Source organism: Lynx canadensis, chromosome C2 (genome assembly GCF_007474595.2).
Source record: "Lynx canadensis isolate LIC74 chromosome C2, mLynCan4.pri.v2, whole genome shotgun sequence".
Classification (NCBI taxonomy): domain Eukaryota; kingdom Metazoa; phylum Chordata; class Mammalia; order Carnivora; family Felidae; genus Lynx; species Lynx canadensis.
The window spans coordinates 32,279,050-32,305,124 of NC_044311.2; the positions used below are offsets into that span (position 1 = coordinate 32,279,050).

Sequence of the window (26,075 nt, forward strand, 5' to 3'; positions counted from 1 at the left end):
AAATGAAAATGGAAACACAGCAGTTCAAAATATTTGGGACACAACAAAGTCAGTTGTAAAAGGAAGTTTATAGTGATACAAACCTACCTCAAGAAACAAAATAAAAGCTCAAATAAACAAATGTAACTTCACACCTAAAGGAAACACAAAAAGAAAAACAAAGCATAAAGTCAGTAAAAAGAAGGAAATAATGACAAGAGAGTGGAAAAAATTACTGAGTAAAGAAAAGATCAAACTAAGATCTGATTCTTTTCAAAGAATCAAGTAAATTGATAAATTTTAAGTCACACTATAAAAGAAAGAGAAAGGACTTAAAAAAAAATCAGAGATGGAAGACAAATTACAACCAACACCATAGAAATACAAAGGATAAGAGACTCCCACAAAAAATTAAACACCAACAAACTGGACAACCTAGAAGCAATGGATAAATTCCTAGAAACAATCTTTCAAGAATGACTCAGGAAGAAAAAAGAAAATCTGGACAGATTACCTGTAATGAAACCAAATGAGTAGCCAAAAACTCCTAACAAACCAAAATCCAGAATCAGACGGCTTCAGAGGTGAACTCCACTAAACCTCTTAAAAAGAGTTAATATCTGAGGCACCTGGGTGGCTCAGTTGGTTAAAGTCCCTGATTTCAGCTCAGGTCATGATATCTCACAGTTGATGGGTTGATTCCCACATTGGGCTCTGGGCTGACATCTCAGAGCCTGGAGCTTGCTTCAGATTCTGTGTCTCCCTCTCTCTCTGCCCCCTCCCCTGCTCCTTCTCTCTCTCCCCTCTCTCTCACAAATAAATAAACATTAAAAAAAATTTAAACACTTAATACCTATCCTTCAGAAACTATTCCAAAATATTCAAATGGAAAAAATGTTTCTAAATTCATTCTCCAAGACCAGGATTACAAATATACCAAAAGCAGACAAAGACACTAAAGAAAATGGCAGGCCAATATCCTTGATGGAAATATATGCAAAAATCCTAAACAAAACATTAGCGAACTGAATAAAACAATATATTAAAGGCCCATTAACTATAATCAAGTGGAATTTATTTCATGGATGCAAGCATGGCTCAATATCTGCAATCTGCAATCAATCAACCCATGTAATAGACCACATTAACAAAATAAAACATAAACATAAAACAGTGTGCCTAGGTGGCTTAGTTGGTTGAGCGTCCAACTCTTGATTTCAACGCAGGTCATGATCCCAGGGTCATGGGATCAAGCACAGAGCCTGCTTAATTAAGATTCTCTTTCTCTCCCTCTTCTCCTCTCCCTGGCTCACCCTCTCTAAAAAAAATAAATAAAAATAAAAAATAAAGGATAAAAATCCTATGATCATCTCAAGAGATGCAGAAATAGCATTTGGCAAAATTCAACATGCATTCATGATAAAAACTCTGAACAGGATATAGAAGAAACACATTTCAACATACTAAAGGCGATATACAACAAATTGGTTAACATCACAATGGTCAAACAGCTAAAAGCTTTTTCTTCAAGATCAGGAAATAAACAAAGATGTCCATGCTCACCATCTTTATTCATTATAGACTAGAAGTCCAAGTCACAGCAATCAGGCAAGAAAAAGAAAGAAAATTCATCCAAATTGGTAAGGATGGAGTTAAACTGTCAGTATCTGCAGATGACATGACACTATATATAAAAGATCCTAAAGACTCCACCAAGAAACTATTAGACCTAATAAACAAATTCAGTAAAATAGCAGGATAAAAAATTAATATGAAGAAATCTGTTATGTTTGTATATACTAATAAGTAACTAGCAAAAAGAAAAATTTGTAACTGCATCAAAAAGGACAAAATACCTAGGAATAAATTTAACTAAAGAGGTGAAAGACCTATACTCTGAAACTATTAAGATATTGATAAAGGAAACTGAAGACAACACAAATAAATGAAAAGTTATGCCATGCTCAATGACTGAAAGAAGTAATACTGTTAAAATGTCTATACTACCCAAAGCAATACACAGATCCTACACAATCCCTACCAAAATACAAACAGCATTTTTTTACAGAACTAGAAGAAATAATCTCAAATTCAAATGGAACCACAAATGACCCCAAATAGTCAAAGAAACTTAAGAAAGAGGAACAAAGCTGGAGGTAACACACTTTCGGATTTCAAACTATATTACAAAGCTATAATAATCAAAACAGTATTGTAATGGCACAAAAACAGACACATAGATCAATATAATAGAGTCCATTATAAACCCATATATATATGGTCAATTAATCTCTGACAAAGGAAGGAAGAATATACAACAGTGAAAAGACAGTCTTCAATAAATGATGCAGGGAAAACTGGGCAGCTACACATAAAAGAATAGAACTGGACCACTTTCTTATACCATATACAAAAATAAACTCAAAATGGAGTAAGGAACTAAATGTAATACCTGAAAACATAAAACTCCTAAAAGAAAACATAGGCAGTAAACCTCTGAACAGTCTTATCAGTATTTTTTGGGTTCTACCTCCTCAAGAAAGGGCAACAAGGGGCATAATAAACAACTGGGACTATATCAAACTAAAATTCATTTGCCCAGTGAAGCAAACCATCAATAAAACAAAAAGGTAACCCACCAAATAGGAGAAAATATTTGCAATCATGGTCCTTTGGATTAATGTCCAAAATACATAAAGAACTCATAAAATTCAACTCCCAAGGAACAAATAATCAGATTTTAAAATGGGGAGACAGGGGGCCAGGTGGCTCAGTTGGTTGAGTGTCCAACTCTTGGTTGAGTGTCCAATTCTTGATTTCAGCTCAGGTCGTGATCCCAGGGTCGTGGGAATGAGCCAAACATCAGCTCCATGCTGAATGGGGAGCCTGCCTGAGATTCTCTCTCTTCTCCTCTGCACCTCTCCCCTGCTTGCACTCTCTCTCTCAAAATAATCAATCAATCAATATTTTAAAAATGGGCAGAGAACCTAAATAGAATTTTTCCTAATAATACATAAAGATGACCAAAAGACACATAAAAAGAGGATCAACATCACAAATCACCAGGGAAATGCAAATCAGAACCACAATGAGATATTACATCACACCAGTCAGAAGGGCGAGTATTAAAAAGACCAGAAATAAAAACTGCTGGCAAAAATGTGGAGAAAAGGGAACCCCTTTGCGTTGTTAGTGAAAATACAAATTGGTGAGCCACTAAGGAAAACAATGTGGAGGTTCCTCAAAAGATTAATGATAGAAATATCTTATTATCCAATAATTCTACTTCCGGGTATTTACCTGAAGAAAATGAAAATACTAATTTGAAAAGATATGTGCTTGCCTATGTTTACTGCAGCATTATTTACAATAGCCAAGACACAGAAGCAACCTAAATGTCCATCGACAGATGAATGGATAAAGAAAAAAATGTGTGTATGTACACACGTGCAATAGAATATTACTCAGCCATAAAAAAGAATGAAATTTTGCCATCAGCATGGTAAATGGATGGAAATCCATTATGACAGGGATAGACCTAGAGGGTATAATGTTATATGAAACAAGTCAGACAAGGAGAGATACCACATTTTCACATATACATGGACCCTAAAAAACTAATCAAATGAACAAAGAAAATAGAAATAGCCTCACAAATACAGAGAACTGATGGTTGCCAGAGGGGTGGAGGAAGGAAGTGGGGGAATGCGTGAAATAGGTGAAGGGGATTAACAGATAAAAATTTCCAGTTATAAAATAAGCCACAGGAATGTAAAGTACAGCATAGAAAATACAGTCAATAATATTGTAATAACTTTGTATAGGTGAGAGATGGGAACTATACTTATTGAGGTGAACAGTGCATAATGTATGTAAATGTGAAGCCATTATGTTGTTATACCTGAAACTAGTACAATATTATATGTCAACTATACTTCAATTTAAAAGAAGGGATTTCAAATTTAAGTATCATCCTTTCACCCCAGTTCCCTCTAGGCTTTCCACTTCATCTATATATATACACACACCCTGCAGGTAGCCAGTCAATATTCTTTTTTGCCTTTCCTCTGTTTCTTTTTGCTCAAAAGAAAAGATACACGTTTATATTCCATTTTTCCCTTCCCAAGAAAGTTGCATTCTTTAGACACTCTTTGGCACTTTGTATTTCATCCTTAAAAATGTATCCTGAGAGTCTCCCTGCATCAGTCCAGAGATCTTCGTCATTCTTTTTGACAATTTACTTAGTCACTCTCCTATATATGAGCATTTAGGTTGTTTCCAATATTTTGAAAGGACAAATAATAATGTATTGAGTAACCCTGTGCATTTATTTTCTTAATTCTAGAGTTATATCTTCATGGCAAATTTACATTAGTAGGGTGGCTGGATAAAAAACAAATGTAGTTTTGATAGATATTGCCAAATCTCTTTCTATCAGAGATGTATCAATTTTTATTCCAGGAAGCAGTATAACAGTGACTATTTTCTAACAGCCTAACCAAAATGTCATTGTAATTTTTAAAGTTACCAACCTGAGAGGTGAAAAATAACATCTCAGTGTAGATGTAATTTGCCATTCTCTTCTTTCATATGTTTTCAGATATACTTACTAAAATTTCATTAGTACTTGGGTATATTTCTGGATTTTTATTATATTCCACTGATGCGAAAACAGTGTGCTGTCTTTGTTAATCACAACAAGAAAAGATCTTCCTAGGAGCACCTGGGTGGCCCAGTCAGTTACGTATCTGACTCGATTTAGGTTTAGGTCATATCTCACAGTTTGAGGGATTGAGCCCCACACTAGGCTCTGCACTGACAGAGCAGAGCCTGCTTGAGATTCTCTCTTTCCCCTGTCTCTGCCTCTCCCTTGCTCGTGCAAGTGTACACACACATGCTCTCACTCTCTCTCAAAAATAAACATTTAAGGAAGCACCTGGGTGGCTTAGTCGGTTAAGCATCTGACTCTTAGTTTAGGCTCAGGTCAAGATCTCACATTTTGTGAGTTCAAGCCCTGTGTCAGGCTCCATGCTGACACTGCAGAGCCTGCTTGGGATTCTCTCTCCCTCTCTCTCTGTCCATTTCCTGCTCACATGCGTGCAAGCTCTCTCTCTCTCAAAATAAACTAAAAAAGGTTAAAAAATAAACATTTAGAAATGAGAAAAGATTGTTCTGTGACTCATACCAAAATATTTTAAAATCCATTTTTTAAGATGCCTCTTCAGAAACTAAGAGGACACCAGAAAAGAAAATTGGCAAAGGACAGAAACAGAAAATTCAAAGAAAAAGTAATAGAAATAGCTCTCAAGCCTCACTCAGATGAGAAATACAAGTTAAAACCATCCATATAAAAAATTACCCAAGATCAACAACCTAATTAAAAGGCTGAAATTATAAAACCACAGATCTTCCTTCACTTATTATGGGGTTACATCCTGATAAACTCATCGAATGTAAGTTGAAACTATTGTTAAGTCAATAATGTACTTACTATATCCAAACCACCAAATATCACAGCCTACCTTAAATGTGCTCAGAACACTTCATTAGCCTACAGATGGGCAAAATCACCTAAGACAAAGCCTATTTTATAATATAGTGTTGAATTTCCCATGTAATTTATTGAATACTGTACAGAAAGTGAAAAGCAGAATGATTGTAGAGGTAAAGAATGGCTGTAAGTGTATTGGTTGTTTACCCTCATTATTGTGGGGCTAACTGGGAGGTGTGGGTCACTGTTTCTGCCCAGGATCAGGAGAGAGTATCCTATCATGTATCTCTAAGGCAAGAAAAAGGTCAAAATTAAAAATTAAAAGTACAGTTTCTATTAAATACATATTATTTTACACCATCATAAAGTTAAAAAATCATAAGTTGAACTATAATAAGTTGGGGACTGTCTGTATCTGAAAAATATATAGGGATAAATCTTCATGCCCTTTTATTTAGCAATGGACTCTTAGATTTGACATTACAAGCATGAGTAAAAATAAATAATAGATAAAATGAACTAAATTAAAATTTAAATGTTTTAAGTATGAAAGGACAGCCTTCAGAAAGTGAAAAGACAAGCTACAGAATGGGAAGGAAATTGTTCCAAGTTATATATCCGATAAGGGTTTAGTATTCAGAATATATACAGAACTCTTACAATGCACAACAAAAAAGAAACCATCTAAGTTAGAAATGAACACAGGGCTTGAAAACACATTTCTTTAAAGACATATAATGGCCAAAAAGCACATGAAAATATGTTCAAGATCATTGATGAGATACCAATGAGATACCACGTCACACCCACTAGGACAGTTAAAATTTAAAAATTAGAAAATACCAAGAGTTGGCAAGGAAGTAGAGAAAAGGGAATCCTAGTACACTCCTGGTGGGAATGTAAACTAGCGCAGCCACTAAGGAAAACAGTATGGAGAGGATCTGAAGAAATAAGAGTTTTCATACATGTTTTTGAGGAATATAAAATGTTGTAGATGCTGTAGAAAATAATTTGATGGTTCCCTAAAAAGAAAAAGCAGAATCACCATATGATCTGGCAACCCCCAAGTACTCAAACAGAATTTGTTCATAAATCTTTATAGGAGTAGTATTCATAATAGCCAAATGGTAGAAATAACCCAAATGCCCACTAACAGATAAATTAAAAAATTGTGATCTACACTACCAAGTTATTCAGCCATAAAAAGGAATGAATTATAGATACATGCGACTACCTCAATAAACCTCGAAGGCATTATGGCTAAGTGAAAGAAATCAGACACAAAAGGTCATATATTGGACAACTACTTTAATATAAAATGACCCAAACAGTCAAATCTACAGGAACAGAAAGCAGATTAGTATTTGCCAAGCATTAAAGGAGGGAGGACAGACGAATGCGGAATGATTACTTAATGAATATGAAGTATCCTCCTGCAATACTAGAGAGTGATGAAAAAGTTGCAATACTAGAGAGAAGTGATGAAAAAGTTGCAATACTAGAGAGAAGTAGTTCAACACTGTAAACATGCTAAAAGCTACTGAACTGTACAATTTAAGATGGTTAATTGTGGTGCCCCCAGGTGTCTCAGTTGGTTAAGCGTCTGACTCTTGGTTTTGGCTCAGGTCATGATCCCACAGTTGAGGAGTTTTACCCCTGCATCAGGCTCTGTGCTGATTGCAGAGCCTGCTTGGGATTCTCTATCTCTCCTTCTTTCTCTGCCTCTCTCTCTCAAAATAAGTAAATAAGCTTAAATTTTTTTTTCATTAAATGGTTAATTATAAGAATAAAAATAAAACTAGATAGATCAACAAAATGGTTGATTGTATATTAAGTGAATTTCAACTCAATTAAAAAAAATCACACTGGTACATCATTTTTCAATCATTTATAAGACCAACTCCAAAATCTGATAAGAACACTTTGTTGAAAAAACTGAAAAGAAACAAACATTCTCATGTATTACTAATGGGAATAAAAATAGGTACAATCCTAGAGCAGGAGTTTGGCAAGATCAAACAAAATTTACAAATATATTTTCCCACAGACATCCTTCCACAAAGAGCAAATAAGGTATACACAACATAACTCATTACAGTACTGTTTGTAATAGAAGAAGACTACAAATAATGAAAGGGCCTGTTAATAGAAGACCAGTTAAACTAAATTATCATACATAAAAGGAGTGCTATGATCCTGGATTGAAAAAGCTCCCAATATACCACTATCCTTTGTGTAAGAGTAGTGGGGAAGGAAAGAATATATATTCCTACTTACATGTATGGAAATTAGATAAATAATGCAGACAGACAGGCAGACAGATGATATACAACAAAACAGTTAAAAGCAGTTAACTCTGGAGTAGATGGGAAGGCAGGAAATGGTAAAGACTTTTTGCTTCATATCTTTTAAAGCTTTTTGGTTTTTTGATTCCTGGGAATTACAAAAGGAAAAAATTCAGAAACTACCAACTGTTTTAAAACCGAAACCGAAACCAGCGTGCCTGGGTGGCTCAGTCAGTTAATCGACCACTTCTTCATTTCAGCTCAGGTCATGATCTTGCATGGTGGGACTCAGCCCCACATCTGGCTCTGTGCTCAGCATGGAGCCTGCTTGGGATTCTCTCTCTTCCTCTCTCTCTGCCCCTCCCCCACCCATGCTCTCTTGATCTCTCAAAATAAATAAATTTTTAAATCAAAACACAATCCAACAGAACACTTACATAGATTAGATAGTTCACTTAAAGTATGTCACTCGTGCTTTGACGTACCAATTTTAAGACTGCAAAATTAACAGTCTTTTCCCTCCCAACAGCATGATCTCCTGCCACTCTTCATCAACTTCAATGCTCTAAGATTCAGGTTCAAACTCTATGTCCAAGAGAGTACCCCCTGCTTTCTTGTCTTGAGGCATTTATACCCAATCTGTTAACTTTGGCCTTTCTTGGCCCTCTTAACTTTCTTTTACACAGTCTCAGTCTCACCACAGAGATTTTGCTCTAAGATGCTTTTCTTACAAATACTCCCACATTCACACATACATAAAGATACAAAGCCTAGGCTAGATCAGAAGCCCTTCCTTGGTATTCCCACAGTATCCTGTCCTCAGGGACACAGACTCCAGATTGAGACAAGCCTGACTCCGAAACTTGAGTTTGGCACTTAAACTAACTGTATGATGTCCAAAAATTTCTATAAAATCATATCTGCCTGATAGAACTGTTAACCAATATGTTAAATGAGTTAACGTATGTAAAGCACAAAGCATGACACATTAAATTGTCATTAAATAGTAACCAGTGTTATTACTCTTTAGGTGGCACTGAGCACTTTATACTAACTACTGGAATAATTTCCCTCTTTGCTCCTTATAATAAAGCCTCCTTTGAAAACTATACATACTCTAATACTGACTGGGGCAGAGACTATCTTCATAACATTAGGTATATTCTGGAACAGTGCTTAGTACAAGATAGAGGTGTTCTGTAAACATTTGATAAACAACTTGTGTCAATACTGTGAGTGACAAACAAAAATAAGAAAGTCTTCAAGAAATCAACTGAATCAGTGATCTCAATAAAAGATCACTGTACTTTCTGCACTGGAAAGCAAAGAATGCTGATTCCCAATCCCCCCTCTCATGTAACACAGAATAATCTGTTTGGATTTATCTATTCTTGAGAAGAAAAATATCAGTTATCTATTAATACGATAAAAATAAAATTACATTTTATTTTAAAAAACTATAGATATCAAACAGATGATAAACTTAAGAAACCAGATTCTGGTGCTTATATTACCTTAAGCAAATTATTTAAGGTCCACGTACTTAATCTATGCAATGAGGACCAATATACATACTGACAAGAAAAAAAATAATGAATACTAGGAACTACCAAAATTCCTAATACGAAGCACAAACAGAAATACTATCAATCAGTAAATATTAATTATAAAAATTTATGATATAAAAAGTCAATTCAAATTCTTCAAATGAATTTTAGATTTCCTTGAAAATGTCATAAAATTTTATAGATCTGTTCTTTCGTAGCAAAACTGAACCAAAAAAAATGAAACAGCTTTAAATAACAATAATTTTCTTTATGAGAAAAAGATCAGCACATTGTACTAGGATGGATTATATATAATGAATGAAAGGTGAAATAATTTGACACTGCTGGACTGACAGACTCAATGTACATTATTTATTCCATCATTATGTACCTCGACATCCTGAACACTGGATAAAAAAGTTGATCAAATCCAGAAGTGCGATGTCCCTGTCTTGTTTATATGATTCAATCCAGTCATCCACCACAGACTGTAGGGAAAAAATACATAAAAATGAAAACAAAAAAATTTGTATTACAACCAATAAATTTTTTAAAGTTTGTGATTTTATCTGTGTGTGGTCTATTTAAAATACTTACCCGAAATCATTTCTCTGTAGCCAAATAAAAGTAAAGATTCCTTTATTTTTCAAGAAAATTAAAAGATGAGTTACTAGGTTTCAAAAACTTGTTTAAACTGGAACACAATACAAAACTGACTAGTTCAATAATTATTAAGCAACTATAGATACCAATATTCAAACCACATTGTGAAAATACAAAAGCTAAACTAAATACACTTACACATAGAAACTGTTCATATATCAAAAAACCTATTTCATTAGTAGTGCATAAAAAGAATACACACCTTATATAAAATGCATTTTTGTCAGGAATGAAAAAATGAGTTAATATTAGGAAATCAAATAATTCAATTATAAAGGAGAAAAAATTAAATGAAATTACTAGATCTCAAAATGGTATCTGACAAATAAGTACAGCCAAGCTTAATAAACAACTTCCAGAAAAAGTAAAGTTAGATGAAATATATACAAACAAGATACAAAGACTAAAATGTATTTATTGTTGAAATGCTCAAGACATTTCAACTCAAAATGGAACAAGGCAAGGATGTATCCTTAATTATTTGACACAGGTTTTAAGTTTTTAGTAAAACCAAAAATTAGTTAAATGATAAAGAGAATTCTCCCTTTCCAAAAGTTGAAAAAAATACCTAATAGTCTCTAGTAAAGGGACTCAAAAGATTCCTACTGGAAAAAAATTGATTAAGACAGATGACAAAAGATAAATGTGCAAAATAACTTTTAGATATTGCAAACGTATAAGAAACATAAATGGATGAACAATCTGTTCACACCTAATTATAAGTTCAAGAAAGGTATGTTGATGAGGAAAATTATAAAAACTAGAGGATATAGAAAATCACCTAAATAAGTTTTATGTATTGAGTTAAAATTAAAAAAACGCTTCGAGTTCTATCAATAAAGTCTTTCCAGATTGTTAGCCAATTTAATGTGATTCCATGCAGCCTACTTGTAGGCTACATTGTTTGAGGTTTGTTTGGGTGGAGGAAGGATATTACAGAAAACGTATGAAAATAATTTTAAATACTTTTAAAATCAATTTTTACTTTTGTATGTAAGTACAGTTATACACAGTAAGAATATAGGAAACTTAAGTTACATCTTGATGAAATTTTACAAATATATACACATCTGTGTAATCATAACCAGTATGAAAATATAAAACCTTTCCAAAACTGAAATGGCTCCCTAATGCTCTCTTCTAATCAGTAACCATTCCAAGCCCAGAGGGTTTAACCACTATTCCTTAACAGTGGACATGTTTTTGAAACTCATATAAATAGTATTATCTTTTATGTCTGACTTCTTTTTTTTTTTTTTCAACATTTTAATTTATTTTTGGGACAGAGAGACAGAGCATGAACGGGGGAGGGGCAGAGAGAGAGGGAGACACAGAATCGGAAACAGGCTCCAGGCTCTGAGCCATCAGCCCAGAGCCCGACGCGGGGCTCGAACTCACGGACCGCGAGATCTTGACCTGGCTGAAGTCGGACGCTTAACCGACTGCGCCACCCAGGCGCCCCATATGTCTGACTTCTTTCAATCAAAGTTGTATCAGCTGTTATGTGTACCACTACTTCCTTTTTTTGAATTTCCAGATAGCATCTGATTATTTAACATACCACAATTTATTACCCATTGAACTGGTAAAGGACATGACTGCTCTTTCCATTTTAAAGCTATCATGAATAAAATTGCTGTAAATATGACTGTACACATATTTTGATGGACATCAACCCTTGTTTCTGTTGTATATATACCCAGTAGCCAAACTATTAACACATGAACACATGTATGTAGATAGTTAATAGACAATGCCAATGTTCTAAAACAGGTGTATTAAATTATACATCCACCAACAATCTATGAGATCTACCAATGTATGAGACTGGGTGTTCCACATCCTCATCAATACTATGTATTATCAGTCCTATTAATTTAACCATTCTGATTGAGCACATACCTTCTTTAACAACCTCTTCTAGTGAAGAGCAACCACATTCCCTTCTTCCATGTGAAAAGAGAGAACTTTTTAAAACTGCTCATGAACACTATGTATCTCTATTTCTTCACATTGATGTCTGGGAGGATTTACTTTAAAAGTAAACAGAAAATTAGAAAGAATACATGGTTGTAGAAGAGGGTTAAAAAAAAAAAAAAGAAAGGATATCATAGTATCTGTTGAAAGTTAAGCTCGGCAGAATAATGTGTCAAGGATGTGATTGACTAAGAATGGTGGTGAAGACAAAGAATGGATAAAGCAGGTCAAGTGATTTTTAAATTGATGACCCAAGCAGAAATGCTTTCTGAACAAAGTAAGGAAGTATGGCACAAAGCTAAAGAGGAACCATTTCTCCACTTCTACATGGGGCCCAGCATTGTGAAAACACTCTGAAGATGGTGAGTACATTTTCTTCAATTCCCAAAGTGAAAGTGTCAATTTATAATCCCACCAGTTATATGTGAGGAGCCCAGAAACATTCTGAATAAAACTAGTGAACAGGGAATTGCATAAATATCAAAATTTAACACAAAGACACTGAAAACAATATAGACTGAAAATAACACAGAACTAGAAAAGTAATGTAAGAAAATAGAGTGCAGAAATAAATCCAGGTATATTATATATAGAACTTAAGCTGTGACAAAGGGGATACTTAAGTTTTTGAGGGAAAGGGTGGTAAATTTAATAAATGATTCTTGTGTAATTGGTTATTCATCTTAAAGGACAAAAATTATACCTTTTAAAAGAGTGGGGTGGAGGCAAAAGAATCTAAAGAACTGAATTCCAGAGAGATAAATCCTTCTTGGATTGGCAGACACTGGTGATTGTTAGAGGCACTGCCAAGTATGGGCATAGGTGAGTGGATTATACAGTATTTCATAATATATAAGGCCTTGGGTTGTGAGACAGGATAAAACAGAAAACTTACATAAGGCACATCAAAATTAAATTACGGGAATCTTCAATAGAGAAAAATTTTTAAGTAGCCATAGGGTAAGGATAAGGGGACCAAAGGATAAGAATATGGTACACATCTCATCAAAAAGAATGAAAGCCAGGGGATTAAGGAAAGACATATTTAAAGTGCTGAAAGAAAAAAAACTGCCCATCAGTTGGCAAAAAAACCTAGCTTCCTTCCCTATGATCCCACAAAGATCAACAACTGGACAGCAATACACAAACAGTCCCAGGAGACCACTAGAGTCCACACAGAATGTTTTAACAATAAGTTAAAATAATCACAGAAGAGAAGGAAGGCAACTTCATCTTGCCTGCACAATCCCATCCCCCAACCTAACACAGTTCACAATGCTCAGAAGAAATCTCCCAGCCACCTGAGTGGCTCAGTCGGTTAAGCGTCCAACTTCAGCTTAGATCATGATCTCATGGCTCATGAGTTCAAGCCTCACATCAGATTCTGTGCTGACAGCTCAGAGCCTGGAGCCTGCTTCAGATTCTTGCCTCACTCTCTCATAGATGTACTGAGCCAGCTAGGAACAATGAATAAAAGCAGAAGCAATTAATAGCAGACAAGCACCAGGAGCCATCAAGGTTCACAGAGACCTGCTCTGCAGACAAACTCAGTATATTTCACAAGTGACAAAGCCAAAGGCTAGCACAGCCACTGTGGACTCCCACAGATATTGCCAGCTTCCCACCCTTGGGTAGTTTTGTTAGCTGAAACCAGCTGCATGAGTCCTTTTCTAAAACCTTCCCCTGCCACAACCAGATCTGTACCACAGCCATGCAGGATTTCTATGGCTGCATAAGTATAAGAAGCCAGTCACCTAAGTCCTTCCTCAGCCACACAGGAGCCAAGGGGCTGCACATGCAGCCAACTTGAGCTTCTACAGCTAGATGAGTATAAGACACCAGCCTAGTGCACCCCCCATCTCTGAACACTGTTGCTCATGCTCAGAGCTAGCCCCTCTAGCTGTGCACCACTGTCCTAACACCCATCACTGTCCTGCACTGCAGCATGCACGCACAAGGTGGGGGAAACATACAGCCACTGGTGAATATACAGAAAGCCATGAAACCCTGCAGCTCATATCAGGTCCTGCCTTCTGTCACTGTCCAGTACCACCTTGCCCACCTGTACCTAGCTCCTCCAGGCTGCATATCTATACTCCCTCACTCAAGCTCCCTTCCATGGTCTCCACTGCAGAGTGCATGCCTGGAGGGAGAGTGTGCAACCACAGGAGGGGCATTGTCAACCAGGGCCTCCACAGTTGCCAGGGAGCCCATAACTGGCTTTAGGCCTTGCTACCTGCACTGATACTCACCACTAAAACTGTGTCTGAGACAGGTCTCCTCCACCATACAGATACCTGAAGCTGCCCACCACAGCTCAGTGTGTGCACACCACTGGCTCTGGCTACCACCACTGCTTGCTTTGGTCCCTAGCTACCAAACCTGGAAGTGTTGCTTAGGACCCCAACAGCTCTCACAGGCACTGCAGATCTTTCACAGTGCTCACCAAAGATCAATCGGTTCAATGCAGAGGAACCTGGTGGCCTGAGCATGAAAGACATCATGCCTTCCTGAACCCAGTGCCACCATACGCCACATTTCTCACCCTACAACACTAGACCCAGGGTCAGTGCATGATTAAGTGTGCCTTCACACAAAGGTGAAAGGTTCCCCATATGGAAATTCCTCTTTTGTCTGGAAGAGGTAACTGCTCCTTCAAATACATAGACATGAAAACATGATTCTTCATGATTATGAAGAATCAGGGAAATATGTCTCCACCAAAGGAATACCGTATACCTCTAGTAACTGGCCCAAAAAAATGCATATCCAGAAAATGCTGAATAAAGAACTCAAAACAGTTTCTCATGCTCACTGCTGCAGCACATACACTAAAACTGGAACGATACAGAAAAGATTAGCATGGCCCTTGTGCAAGGATGACATGCAAACTCATAACACGTTCCATATTAAAAAAAAATTCTATAGCTAGTCAGAAAGCTACAAGAGAACACAGATAAGCAATTAATAATATCAGAAAAAAATATATAATAACAAAATGAGAAGTTCAACAAAGAAAGAAAACATAAGAAAGCACAGAACAGAAATTCTAGACCTGAAGAATACAAAGACTATAATGAAGAATTCAATAGACAGTTTCAACAGTGAGCTTGAAGAAGCTAAAGGGAAAATCAGTAAGCTACAACACAGATCAAGTAGAATTATCTAAATGCAGGAGCAAAGAGAACAGTGAAAAGGAATGAAGGAAGCTTATGGGAATTATGGCATACTGACAAAAGAAATAACATATGCATCACTGGAGTCCCAAAGAGAAATGAGAGAAGGAAAATGTAGAAAGCTAGTTTTAAAAAATAATGGGTCAAATTATTTTTTAAGTTCTCTTTTGATTTTTTGACACATCTGATTGTTCAATAGCATGTTGTTTAATCTCCACATATTTATGAATTTTCCAGTTTTCTTTGTGTAACTAATTTCTAGTAATTCACACTACTGTGGACATAAAATATATAACTTGGTATAATTTTGATTCTTATTAAGACTTGTTTTCTGGACTAACATATGATCTTGGAAAATAGTTCTATGTGACTTGAGAAGAATGTGTATTCTGTTCTTTCAGACATAATGTCCTGCAAATCTGTTAGGACCATTTGGTCTAACCTGTCATTTAAGGTTTCCTTATTGATTTTCTGCATAAATGATTTGTGAATTGATATAAGTGGAGTATTAAAGCCCCCACTAATACTGTATTGCTGAACATTTCTCCCTGTAGGTTTCTTAATATTTTCTTTACATCTTTAGGTGTTTCTATGTTGGGGGCACAAATATTTACAAATGCTATATCTTCTTACTGGATTAACTCCTTCATCATTATGTAACATGACTCAATGTCTCTTATTATAATCTTTATTATAAAATCCATTTTGACAGGTATAGTTATAGCTAATCCACCTTTCTTTTAGTTTCCATTAGCATGGGATATCTTTATCCATCCCTTTGATTTGTGGCCCTGTGTGTCCTTGTATCTAAGGTAAGTCTCTTACAGCAACAAGTAGATGGGTCTTTTTTTTTTTTTTTTTTAAATCCATTCAGCCACTCCTTGTCTTTTGATTGGCAAATTTATCATTTACATTTAAAGTAATTATTGGGGCGCCTGGGTGGCGCAGTCGGTTAAGCGTCCGACTTCAGCCGGGTCACGATCTCGCGGTCCGTGAGTTCGAGCCCCACGTCAGACTCTGGGCTGATGGCTCAGAGCCTGGAGCCTGCTTCCGATTCTGTGTCTCCCTCTCTCTCTGCCCCTCCCCCGTTCATGCTCTGTCTCTCTCTGTCCCAAAAATAAATAAACGTTGAAAAAAAAAAATTTAAAGTAATTACTGATAAGTATGGGCTAATTGCATTTTGTTAGTGGTTTTCTAGCTATCTTTGTAGTTCTTCTCTATTCCTTTCTTCTTCCCTTGAGACACAGGAAAATGGAAAGGTAACACCAAAATGTATGGGATGCAACAAAAGCAGTTCTAAGAGTGAAGTTTTCAGTGATAAATACTTACACCAAGAAACAAGAAAAACCTCAAATAAGCAAACTAACTTTACACCTAAAGGAACTAGAAAAAAAAAAAAAAAAGAACAAATAAAGCCCAAAGTTAGAAGAAAGGAAATAACAAAGATTAGAGCTGAAATAAAGACTAAAAAGATAACACAAAAGATCAATGAAACTAAGAGCTGCTTCTCTGAAAAGATAAACAAAATTGACAAACCTTTAGTTATTCATCTAGAAGAAAAGAAAGATGACTCAAAATCAGAAATAAAAGGAGATGTTATAACTGATACCATAGAAATAAAAGGATTATAAGATATTACTATGAACAATTATATGCTAACAAATTGAACAACCTGGAAGAAATGGATAAATTCTTAGGAAAGAAACCTCCCAGATAGAACCATGATCTAACAGATAATCTGAACAGACCACTTACTAGTAAAGGAGACTGAATAAGTAATCAAAAGCATCCTAAAAAACTGGTCCAGGACCAGTCAGCTTCACTGGTGAATTCTAGCAAACATTCAAAGAAGAATTAATATATAATCCTTTCTAATAGAAGAGGAGGGAACTTTTCCAAACTTACTTATAAGGTGAACATTACCCTGATACCAAAACATGACAATAATGCCAAAAGAAAATAAAATTACAGGCCAATATCCCTCAATCCCTCATGAACATAGATGCAAACTGACTAAGAAAATATGAGCAAACTGAATTTAACAATATATCAAAAATACCATACACAATGATTAAGTCGAGTTTATTTCAGGGATGCGAAGATGGTTGAACATTCACAAATTGTCAATGTGGTATACCATATGAACAAAATGAAGAATGGAAATCCTATGATTTTCTCAACAGATGCAGAAAAAGCATTTGAAAAAATTCAATATCCATTTATAATAAAAACTATCAACAAAGCAGGACAAAGAAAATGTACCTCAACATAATAAAAGCCATATATGACAAGCCCACAGCTAATAACATACTAAATGGTAAAAAGATGAAAGCTTTTCCTCTAAGATCATGAACAAGACAAGGATGCCCACTATCATCACTTTTATTCAATACAGTAGGGGAGGTCCTAGCCAGACCAATTAGGCAAGAAAAAGAAGTAAAAGGCATACAAATCAGTAAGGAAGAAAGAAGTAAAACTTTCACTATTTGCAGATAATATATACAGAAAACCTTAAAGACTGCATCAGAAAATTGTTAAAACTAATAAACTCAGTAAGGTTGTAGTATATAAAATCAATATGCAAAAATCTGTTGGTTTTATACACTAATAATGAACAATCAGAAAAAGAAATTAAGAAAATAATCCCATTTATAATTACATCAAAAATAAAATATGTATAAAAAAATAATGGCAAAGAACTTCTCAAACATGGTAGAGATCTGGACATCCAAGTTCATGAAGCTAAAAATTCATCTCAAAATTTCAACTGAAAAGTCTTCTCCAAGTCACATAATAATAAAAGTGTCTAAAACTGTAGAGAGAGAAGTTTAAAATAGCAAGAGAAAAAAGTAATTCTCTCATAAAACAAAACCCCAATAAGATTTCTCAGCAGATATCTTACAGGCCAGGAGAAACTATAATGATATATTCAAAGTGCTAACAAGAAACTGTCAACCAAGAATACTTTACCTAACAAAACTGTCCTTCAAAACTGAAGGTGAAATAAAGCCCTTTCCTAAACAAAAGTTGAAAGAATTCATCACCACTAAACCTATATTACAAGAAATGCTGAAAAGAGATCTCCGAGCTGAAACAAAAGGACACTAATTAGTAACATGAAAACGTGTGGCAATATACAACACACTATAAAGGTAAGGAGATAGTTAGATTCAAACCCCCTAATATTGTAATAGGATAGAGTGTTGACTATTTTAGTATAAAGATTAAAGGACAAAAATATTATAAATAGCTATAGTTTTAAATTTAATGAATACACATAAAAATGCAAATGTGACATCAAAAACAAACATAAAACAGAGGGATCTTGTAGAGATATCTGCACTCTAATGTACACCGCACCATTTTTCACAGTGGCCAAAATATGTAAACAACCTAAGTGCCCATCAACAGATGAATGAATAAGGAAAATGTGGTATCTAAACAACAATAAACAAAAACAAACAAAAAACAAAAATGGAAAATGTGGTTATCTATACACTGGAATACTTTTCAGCCAAGACAAAGAAGGAAATCCTGTCACTTGTGACAACCCAGATGAACCTTCAAGTCATAATGCTAAGTGAAATAAGTCACAGAGAGAAAAATATACACTGTCTGATATCACTTATTCCATAGGAATCTAAAAAGAAGCCAAACAGAAAAACAGACATAGAGTGGTGGTTACAAAGGACTGGGAAATAGAGAAAATGGGAAGGAATCAGTCAAAGGGTACAAACTTCCAATTAGAAGATTAACAAGTTCGGAGGCAACATAGAGAATGGTGATTATAGCTAGTAATACTGTATTCTATAATCTTAAATGTTCTCACCACAAAAAAATGACTGGAAATAATACAAGGGAATGGGGGTGTTAGCTAAACTATAGTAGTAATCTTTTGTAATATACAAATATATCAAGTCACAATGTTGTACGTCAATTGTATCTCAATAAAGTAAGGAAAAAAGGAAAAAAATGCAGAATTTTTACCTAGCAAAAAATATCTTTCAAATAAAAGCAAAATAAAACCTTCTCAGACTAACAAAACTAAAAACCAAGCAAATGGACTGAACATTCCCTCTAAAAAACAGACACCACCCAGACTGTATAAAATGACCTAATCACATATATCTACAAGACACACTTTAAATATAGAAACACAGACAGGTTATACTGAAAGAATGAAAAAATATATATCCTGCAAACTTTAACTATAAAAAAGCTGTTACAACCATTTTTATATCACAGTAGAAACCAAGACAAGGAGTAGTGTAAGTATTAAAAGACAGATTTTATAATAATAAAGTGGTAAATTCATCATGATGATATAACAGCTCTGAAGTTTTATACACCAAATAAAAAGATTCTTAAAATACATAAAACAAAAACTGAACTTAAATATGCAAATTCATAATCATGTTTCATATTTTAAATCTATCTCTCAGTAACTGTTAGAATGAACATAAAAATAGTAAATATATAGAAGATTTGAAAAGAACTAATAATATATCTATAAAACACAACACGAACAATTGTAGAATACATATTGTCTTTAAATACATTTTTGAACACTTACCAAAAGACCAAAGAGCAAGTCTCTATGAGTTTTTAAGGACTAAAAAAAATACAGAGCACATACTTTGACCATAATGGATTTAAGTAAGACATCAGTCTTACTGATGTCACAGTAAGAACACATCTAAAATATCCTCAAATGTTTGGTAATTAAAAAATGTTTTGAGCTGAATGATAATGAAACACATTATCAAAATTTGTAGAATGCAGCTAAAACAATGCTTAGTGGGAAATATACAGCTTCAAATACTTACAAAAGAGAGGTCTAATTCAATGATTTAAGCTTCCACCTTAAGAAACTATTACATTTTCTTATATAAGTTGTCCTCATTTAGGGAGTAGGGAAAGATAAGCAGTATAATTTCAAGATTCTCAGGAAGAATACTTCATTTTCTTTTTTTCTAAATAATCTCTATGTAGACCCAACATGGAGCTGGATCTTACAACCCTGAGATCAAGAGTCCCATGCTCCCCATTCCCCATGTCCCTCCTCTGAAAAAAAATTTTTTAAAAAGGAGTCACATGCTCTACCAGCTGAGTCAGCCAGACACCCCACAATGATAATATACCTACAGTCTCTCAAAGAGAAGGTCTAGACAGAATATCTATATTACTAGTTATAGCTACACAATCATTCCAGCACCCAAGCTGACAGATGCTCTGTTATTCTCTATAAGAGGCTTCCAAGGTTGACCCTGAGAAATCAGTATCTAGCTGATGGAAAACAAAAACACAGAAAAGCATGGCAAATGTTTATAATTCAGGCTTAGCAGTCATACATATCACATTGGGTAATACTTCATTGGCAAGAACTTGTTAACTAGCCACATTGCAAAGGAAGGGGAGTGGAGACACTGAGTCTCCATTTGCCAATACCCTCCTTGAACTTATTCCACTATGAAAAGGGAAAAATAAAACTTTGGTAAGTGGACAGTAACGTCTGCCAAAAGCTGCCCCTCTGGCTACAAATATTCATATGCAGGCTTCTTCCCTCACAGAAAAAATACTTGCATGAATACTGTAGTACTATTTACTGGAGCAAAACAGCTTAGCAATCTATCTAGAAAGGAATGTTTCACTAAATTATGATATATACATACAGCAAAATGAAATATAACTATTAATACAAATGAGCTATACCTATGGTAGCACTAATTCCATAAAAGGTTGTTTATGACATACTAAGTGAAAAAAGAAATATATATGATTCTACATTTAAAATAACATCACATACACATACATATAAAGTAACATGGAAAAAGGTATGAAAAAATTCAAACTGTGACACTGATAGGCTTGCCCTCACTTCATTCCAAAACGTTCAAGTCTGAGACTTTACTATAAAGAAAATCTCTAAGAACTTAGCCACATATTCTCATGAAAACCATAAGCAGCATTTGAATCACAGATTACAGTAAAATGAGAAAAATAATTACATTTGCTGTAACAGTTTTCTCATATTCTATTAGAGGAGAGTATAATAAATAATTTTAGGCAGTTAGAAAAATAACATTCTAAAAACTGGGAAAGAACTAAAGAGAAAACAACAAAAACAAATCAGGGTTTCAAAGAGAAAATACAAATATGTGGCACAGAATAAGTCAATGTTGTAGTTAAAAATGAGTTTTAAATTTTCTTCTAAGGTTTTAATAAGCTAAACTTAAAGGAAGGCTCAATCAATTCAATCTGGATCTCTACACAGTACAGTGAGTGCATATTCTTCAAACTCTAGTAGATAAATGTAGTTCTTTCAACAGGCTATTTGATAAGACCTTGGTTAAGCAGACAAGGACACAAAGAATTAGTATTCTATACTCTTGCTTAAGAGTAAATTCATTTGCTTTGGAGAAACAAAAGCAGATGGCACAGATAACATGCTACATTGTAAACTAAAGGCCCTAACTAGAAATCTTAAATAAATAACTGTATAATAATTACTATTTCAATGATTTTTTTCCATGTAGCTTTTAGCAATATGGAGTACATGCTTTCCATAAATGTAAATGTAAATACTGCACAGGCAGACTACAGTTATTACTCCAGGAGACTAGACTGTTATTTTACCCTCAGGTATAAGCTAAAATGTTCTGGTTTTCAGAGCTCTCCAAGGACTGTTTTTTTCCTGTTGTTGACTCTTTTTTGTTTTGGTTTTTTGTTGTTGTTTTGGTTTTTTAAGTTAACACTTCAAGGGAAAAACGGATTGATCCTCCACATGTAACGCTATTTCTTTCATTCCCACTCCTTTTCCTCCCATATTAACTGCAGTTTCTGGCCAATGTGATCCCATCACTGCCTTTCTACTTAACTATATTACTGCATAAATTAAGAAAAATTTGATTTTAAGCTCAGGTAAATGCTGTGACCCTTGAAGTGGCAGGACAGATTTTATTCCATAGTTAGGAAGGGAATCACAGGTTACAACAGCATTTCAATACCATTTTTCAGACAAATAAACATAATGTCCCATACACAGCAAATTTCATACTTCCACTTGATACTAGTTTTGTCTTTTGTTTTATATTATCTGATTTGAAACAGAAAGACATTATCAACAAGTATACTTTTCACTTTAATTTGGTAACCTACCTAGGTTTAAGCCTGAGTACTGTAATAGTGTATCTAAATAAAATGGTACAGGAATGGTACATAAAAATTAAAATAACACATTAAGTATCATTGCTCTTAATGTCAAGATTTTATAATATCTCTCCAGTTCATAACATGTCTTTACATTTGTGATATTTATCTTGCAGAAGCTCTCATCTGAGAAATTTTGGCAAATAAGGGCCTGAATGTAAGTTGATGCACTCTCCCTCTCCATCACACTTCCATTCAGGACAGAACTGCTAGGGCAAGCAAGGTAGCAAAGCCTTCAGGGTGCAAGCAAGTCTATGGATTCTTTTAGGGGTTGTCAGAGAAAAGTAACAGCACAAAATTAAGTTACTTTTTGAGCTAAACATGAGATCAGTAGATACCAGCCCAAAGGGTTTCAGGAAAAAAAAACCTAGAAAGATTGCAACTTCTTGTTCCTTCAAAAACTGGAGGCTTTAGAGATTACTTAATCTTCCTTGGGACAGTAGAAACCCTGTGGTATATGGTCCTAGGAGGGCCTCCTATAAACTCTTGGCCTCAGGAGCATCTAGATGACTCAGTCCACTGAGTCCACTGAAACCACTCTTGGCTTCGGCTCAGGTCATGATCTCACAGTTTGTGGGATCAAGCCCTGTGTCAGGCTCTGCACTGTCAGCGCAGAGCCTGTTTGGGATTCTCTCCTCTCTCTCTGCCCCTCTCCCTGCTCACTCTCTCTCTTAAAATAAATAAATAAACATTAAAAAAAATAAATTATTGGCCTCAGAAGAACCGCAAGGGATCACTTTAATAAGATGAGTTACCTCCTAGTCTTAAGGCTGGGAAAGTACTATCCAATTAGCAGAACTGTTGTTTAATGTGATACTCATAGGAATGAAGACTACGACAGTATTTATATGTGAATTTGTGCCAAAGGAGGGATCCTAATAATTTGACGTAACCACCCAAACTGAAAAAGCCTTAAGAAGTCAAAGCAAAGGGCACCTGGGTGGATCAGTCAGTTGACTGCCAGACTCTTGATAGCAGCTGAGGTTATGGGGCTGAGCCCCCTGTGGGACTGGCTTCATGCTGAGCTTGGAGCCTGCTTGGGATTCTCTCTGTGAAATATTCTCTCTCTACTGGCGCTCTCTGTGTGTGTGTCTCTCTCTCTCCCGAAATAAATATTTAAAAAAAATAGAAGTCAAAGCAAGGGGCGCCTGGGTGGCGCAGTCGGTTGAGCGTCCGACTTCAGCCAGGTCACGATCTCGCGGTCCGGGAGTTCGAGCCCCGCGTCAGGCTCTGGGCTGATGGGCTCAGAGCCTGGAGCCTGTTTCCAATTCTGTGTCTCCCTCTCTCTCTCTGCCCCTCCCCCGTTCGTGCTCTGTCTCTCTCTGTCCCAAAAATAAATAAATGTTGAAAAAAACAAACAAAAAAAAAAAAAACAAAAAACAAAAAACAAAAAAAAAAAAAAGAAGTCAAAGCAAAATAATATGCCTAAAAGACTTACCAAACACGAAGGAGAAAAAAACATTATACTAGGTATGTTTGAAACAGATGGAAACTTTAAAGAGCAGAAACAACGTTCTAAAAGTTAAAAAAAAAAAAAAAATCAAATTTAAATACTCATCAGCTGAATGAAAGAATAATCACTGGAGGAACCTGGCTGGCTCAAATCAGTAGAGCATGTGACTCTTAGTCTGAGGGTTGTGAGTTTCAAGCCCCACATTGGGCATGGAGCCTACTTAAAAAAGAAAAAAAGGAAAAATGAATTTAATGGAAAATGAATTTAGTGTCCTAGAAGTTCAGTGGGGGGAAAAGTCTCAACATAAAAGAAAAATACACAAAAGGAATTCACAAGGAAAGGAGTAAAATACTTGGCAAACGTATATAGGAGATCTAACATATATAAGTGTTTAAGAAGGAAAGACAAGGAAGAAACACAATTAAGCTGATCATTTTAAGAGGAAAATCTACCTTATCAATAAAAGATTTAAATCTGAACATTAACATGGCTTATCTAGTTTCTGTCAGAATTAATGGGAAAATGACACATATAAGCATAGGTAAAATTTATGAATTCCAAGGAAAAAGATAAAATCTTACAAATATCAGCACCAATAATTAAACACAACATATACAAATTCTACCTCCACATAGAGCATCCATCTACATTCAATGCCTCTCTTTTAAGATATGCAAATAGGGGCGCCTGGGTGGCTCAGTCGGTTGGGCTTCCGACTTCGGCTCAGGTCATGATCTTGCGGTTTGTGGGTTCAGGCCCCATGTCAGGCTCTGTGCTGACAGCTCAGAGCCTGGAGCCTGTTTCGGATTCTGTGTTTCCCTCTCTCTCTCTGACCCTCCCCCATTCATGTTCTGTCTCTGTCTCAAAAATAAATAAACATTAAAAAAAAAAAAAGATATGCAAATAGCTGCTACCACCAGACACTTGAGGAAAACCAATTTATTGTGCCTCAGCACCAAAATTACCCCAGCAGTATCTGCTCTGTAATAATGGACTAGACTTTACAAGCACTTCTGCTTCACAGTAAGCACTATGTTAAGCTTTAGTAGCACAGAGCTCTGGAAGGACAGTCCAGGAGGAAGGGGGACTTCTTTTCCTGGTTTCAAAATGTTAAGAGTTTTGTGTTTTTATTCTTGCTGCAAAGTCCAACGGTGGTGGTCTGTCTCTTCTTCATGCTAAGAGTGTGCAGTTCTTTGGAATTTTTGTGCCCCAGATTAGGATTGGGTGATTATCCTCTTGATGCAGCCCTCCTAACACTGACAATGGCCTGCTCAAAGTTTCATCTGACAGCAGTACCTCAACTTCCATTGTAGTACTGTCCACCACAACCAACACAACTGTATCTCAGAATGTTGTTTCCTGCTGCCTAGCAAATGTAAACCAGCTCTGGCTAAGGCATAAGGCAATCCAGTGAACTCTGTCAGTCAATAGGCTGCAAACCCACCTTCTCCAACAAGGTCCAAACCCAAGCCTGAGGAAGGGGACCCCCACGAATCCAAGTTTTTCTCTCCTTGAGAAATTTCTTTAAGCCCTAGGGTCTCATTCAGATTATCCTTACATCTTTAGGGGCGCCTGGGTGGCTCAGTTGGTTGAGCGTCCAACTTCAGCTCAGGTCATGATCTCGCGGTTTGTGGGTTCCAGCCCCGCGTCGGGCTCTGTGCTGACAGCTCAAAGCCTGGGGCCTGCTTTGAATTCTGTCTCCCCCTCTCTCTCTGCCCCTGCCCTGCTCACACTCTGTGAATCTCTCTCTCAAAAATAAATAAAACATTTTTAAAAAATTAGAGTTATCCTTACATCTTTATAGTTATTCCTTTATCATAGTTTACTAATTATATATAATTATACCAATTCAAGAAACTGTGTGGTTTCTGACTTCTGATTCAATCCAGAAAGGTTCAGAACCAGGAGTGGTTCTAGAATATAAGCCAGTAAAGATTAGATTTGGGGACTGGTTTGGTCATGTGTTTAGGATTAAGCATAGGGCTGAGCTCTTTGCCAAGGAAATGGGATGATCGTAATCTATGGCATGCAGTAGTTTCAGAAAACCAATCAAGCTATCACCTATGGTACACTGTGATGAAGCACCAACTCAAGCACATTCTTTGAAAGCTTAAGTGGCCACTATATTTGCCATTATGGCAGTAATGATGACTATGGACAGGAGTACAAGTTGTTGAAGTTAAAATTGTTTCACAATTGTTAAACAAGTTGTTACAAGTTAAAATTGTTTCATTATATTACTCTTTATATTTAATTCTTTACTACATCTAGACTTTGGTGTATGGTATGAGGTAA

At 35.6% G+C, this 26,075-nt stretch overlaps 1 protein-coding gene and 1 non-coding gene across 2 annotated transcripts in view; one reads left to right on the forward strand and one right to left on the reverse strand.

Moving 5' to 3' along the window:
* Nucleotides 1-26,075, reverse strand: part of STAG1 (stromal antigen 1) — a 402,316-nt gene that overhangs the window by 216,393 nt on the left and 159,848 nt on the right. Inside the window, exon 5 of the mRNA XM_030330452.2 lies at nucleotides 9,694-9,790. Within this exon, the coding sequence (XP_030186312.1) occupies nucleotides 9,694-9,790 (97 nt within the window). The remainder of the gene's footprint in view (nucleotides 1-9,693; nucleotides 9,791-26,075) is intronic.
* On the forward strand, nucleotides 14,750-14,856 carry LOC115524304. The gene has a single exon (XR_003972017.1). It is a non-coding gene; the product is annotated as a U6 spliceosomal RNA (small nuclear RNA).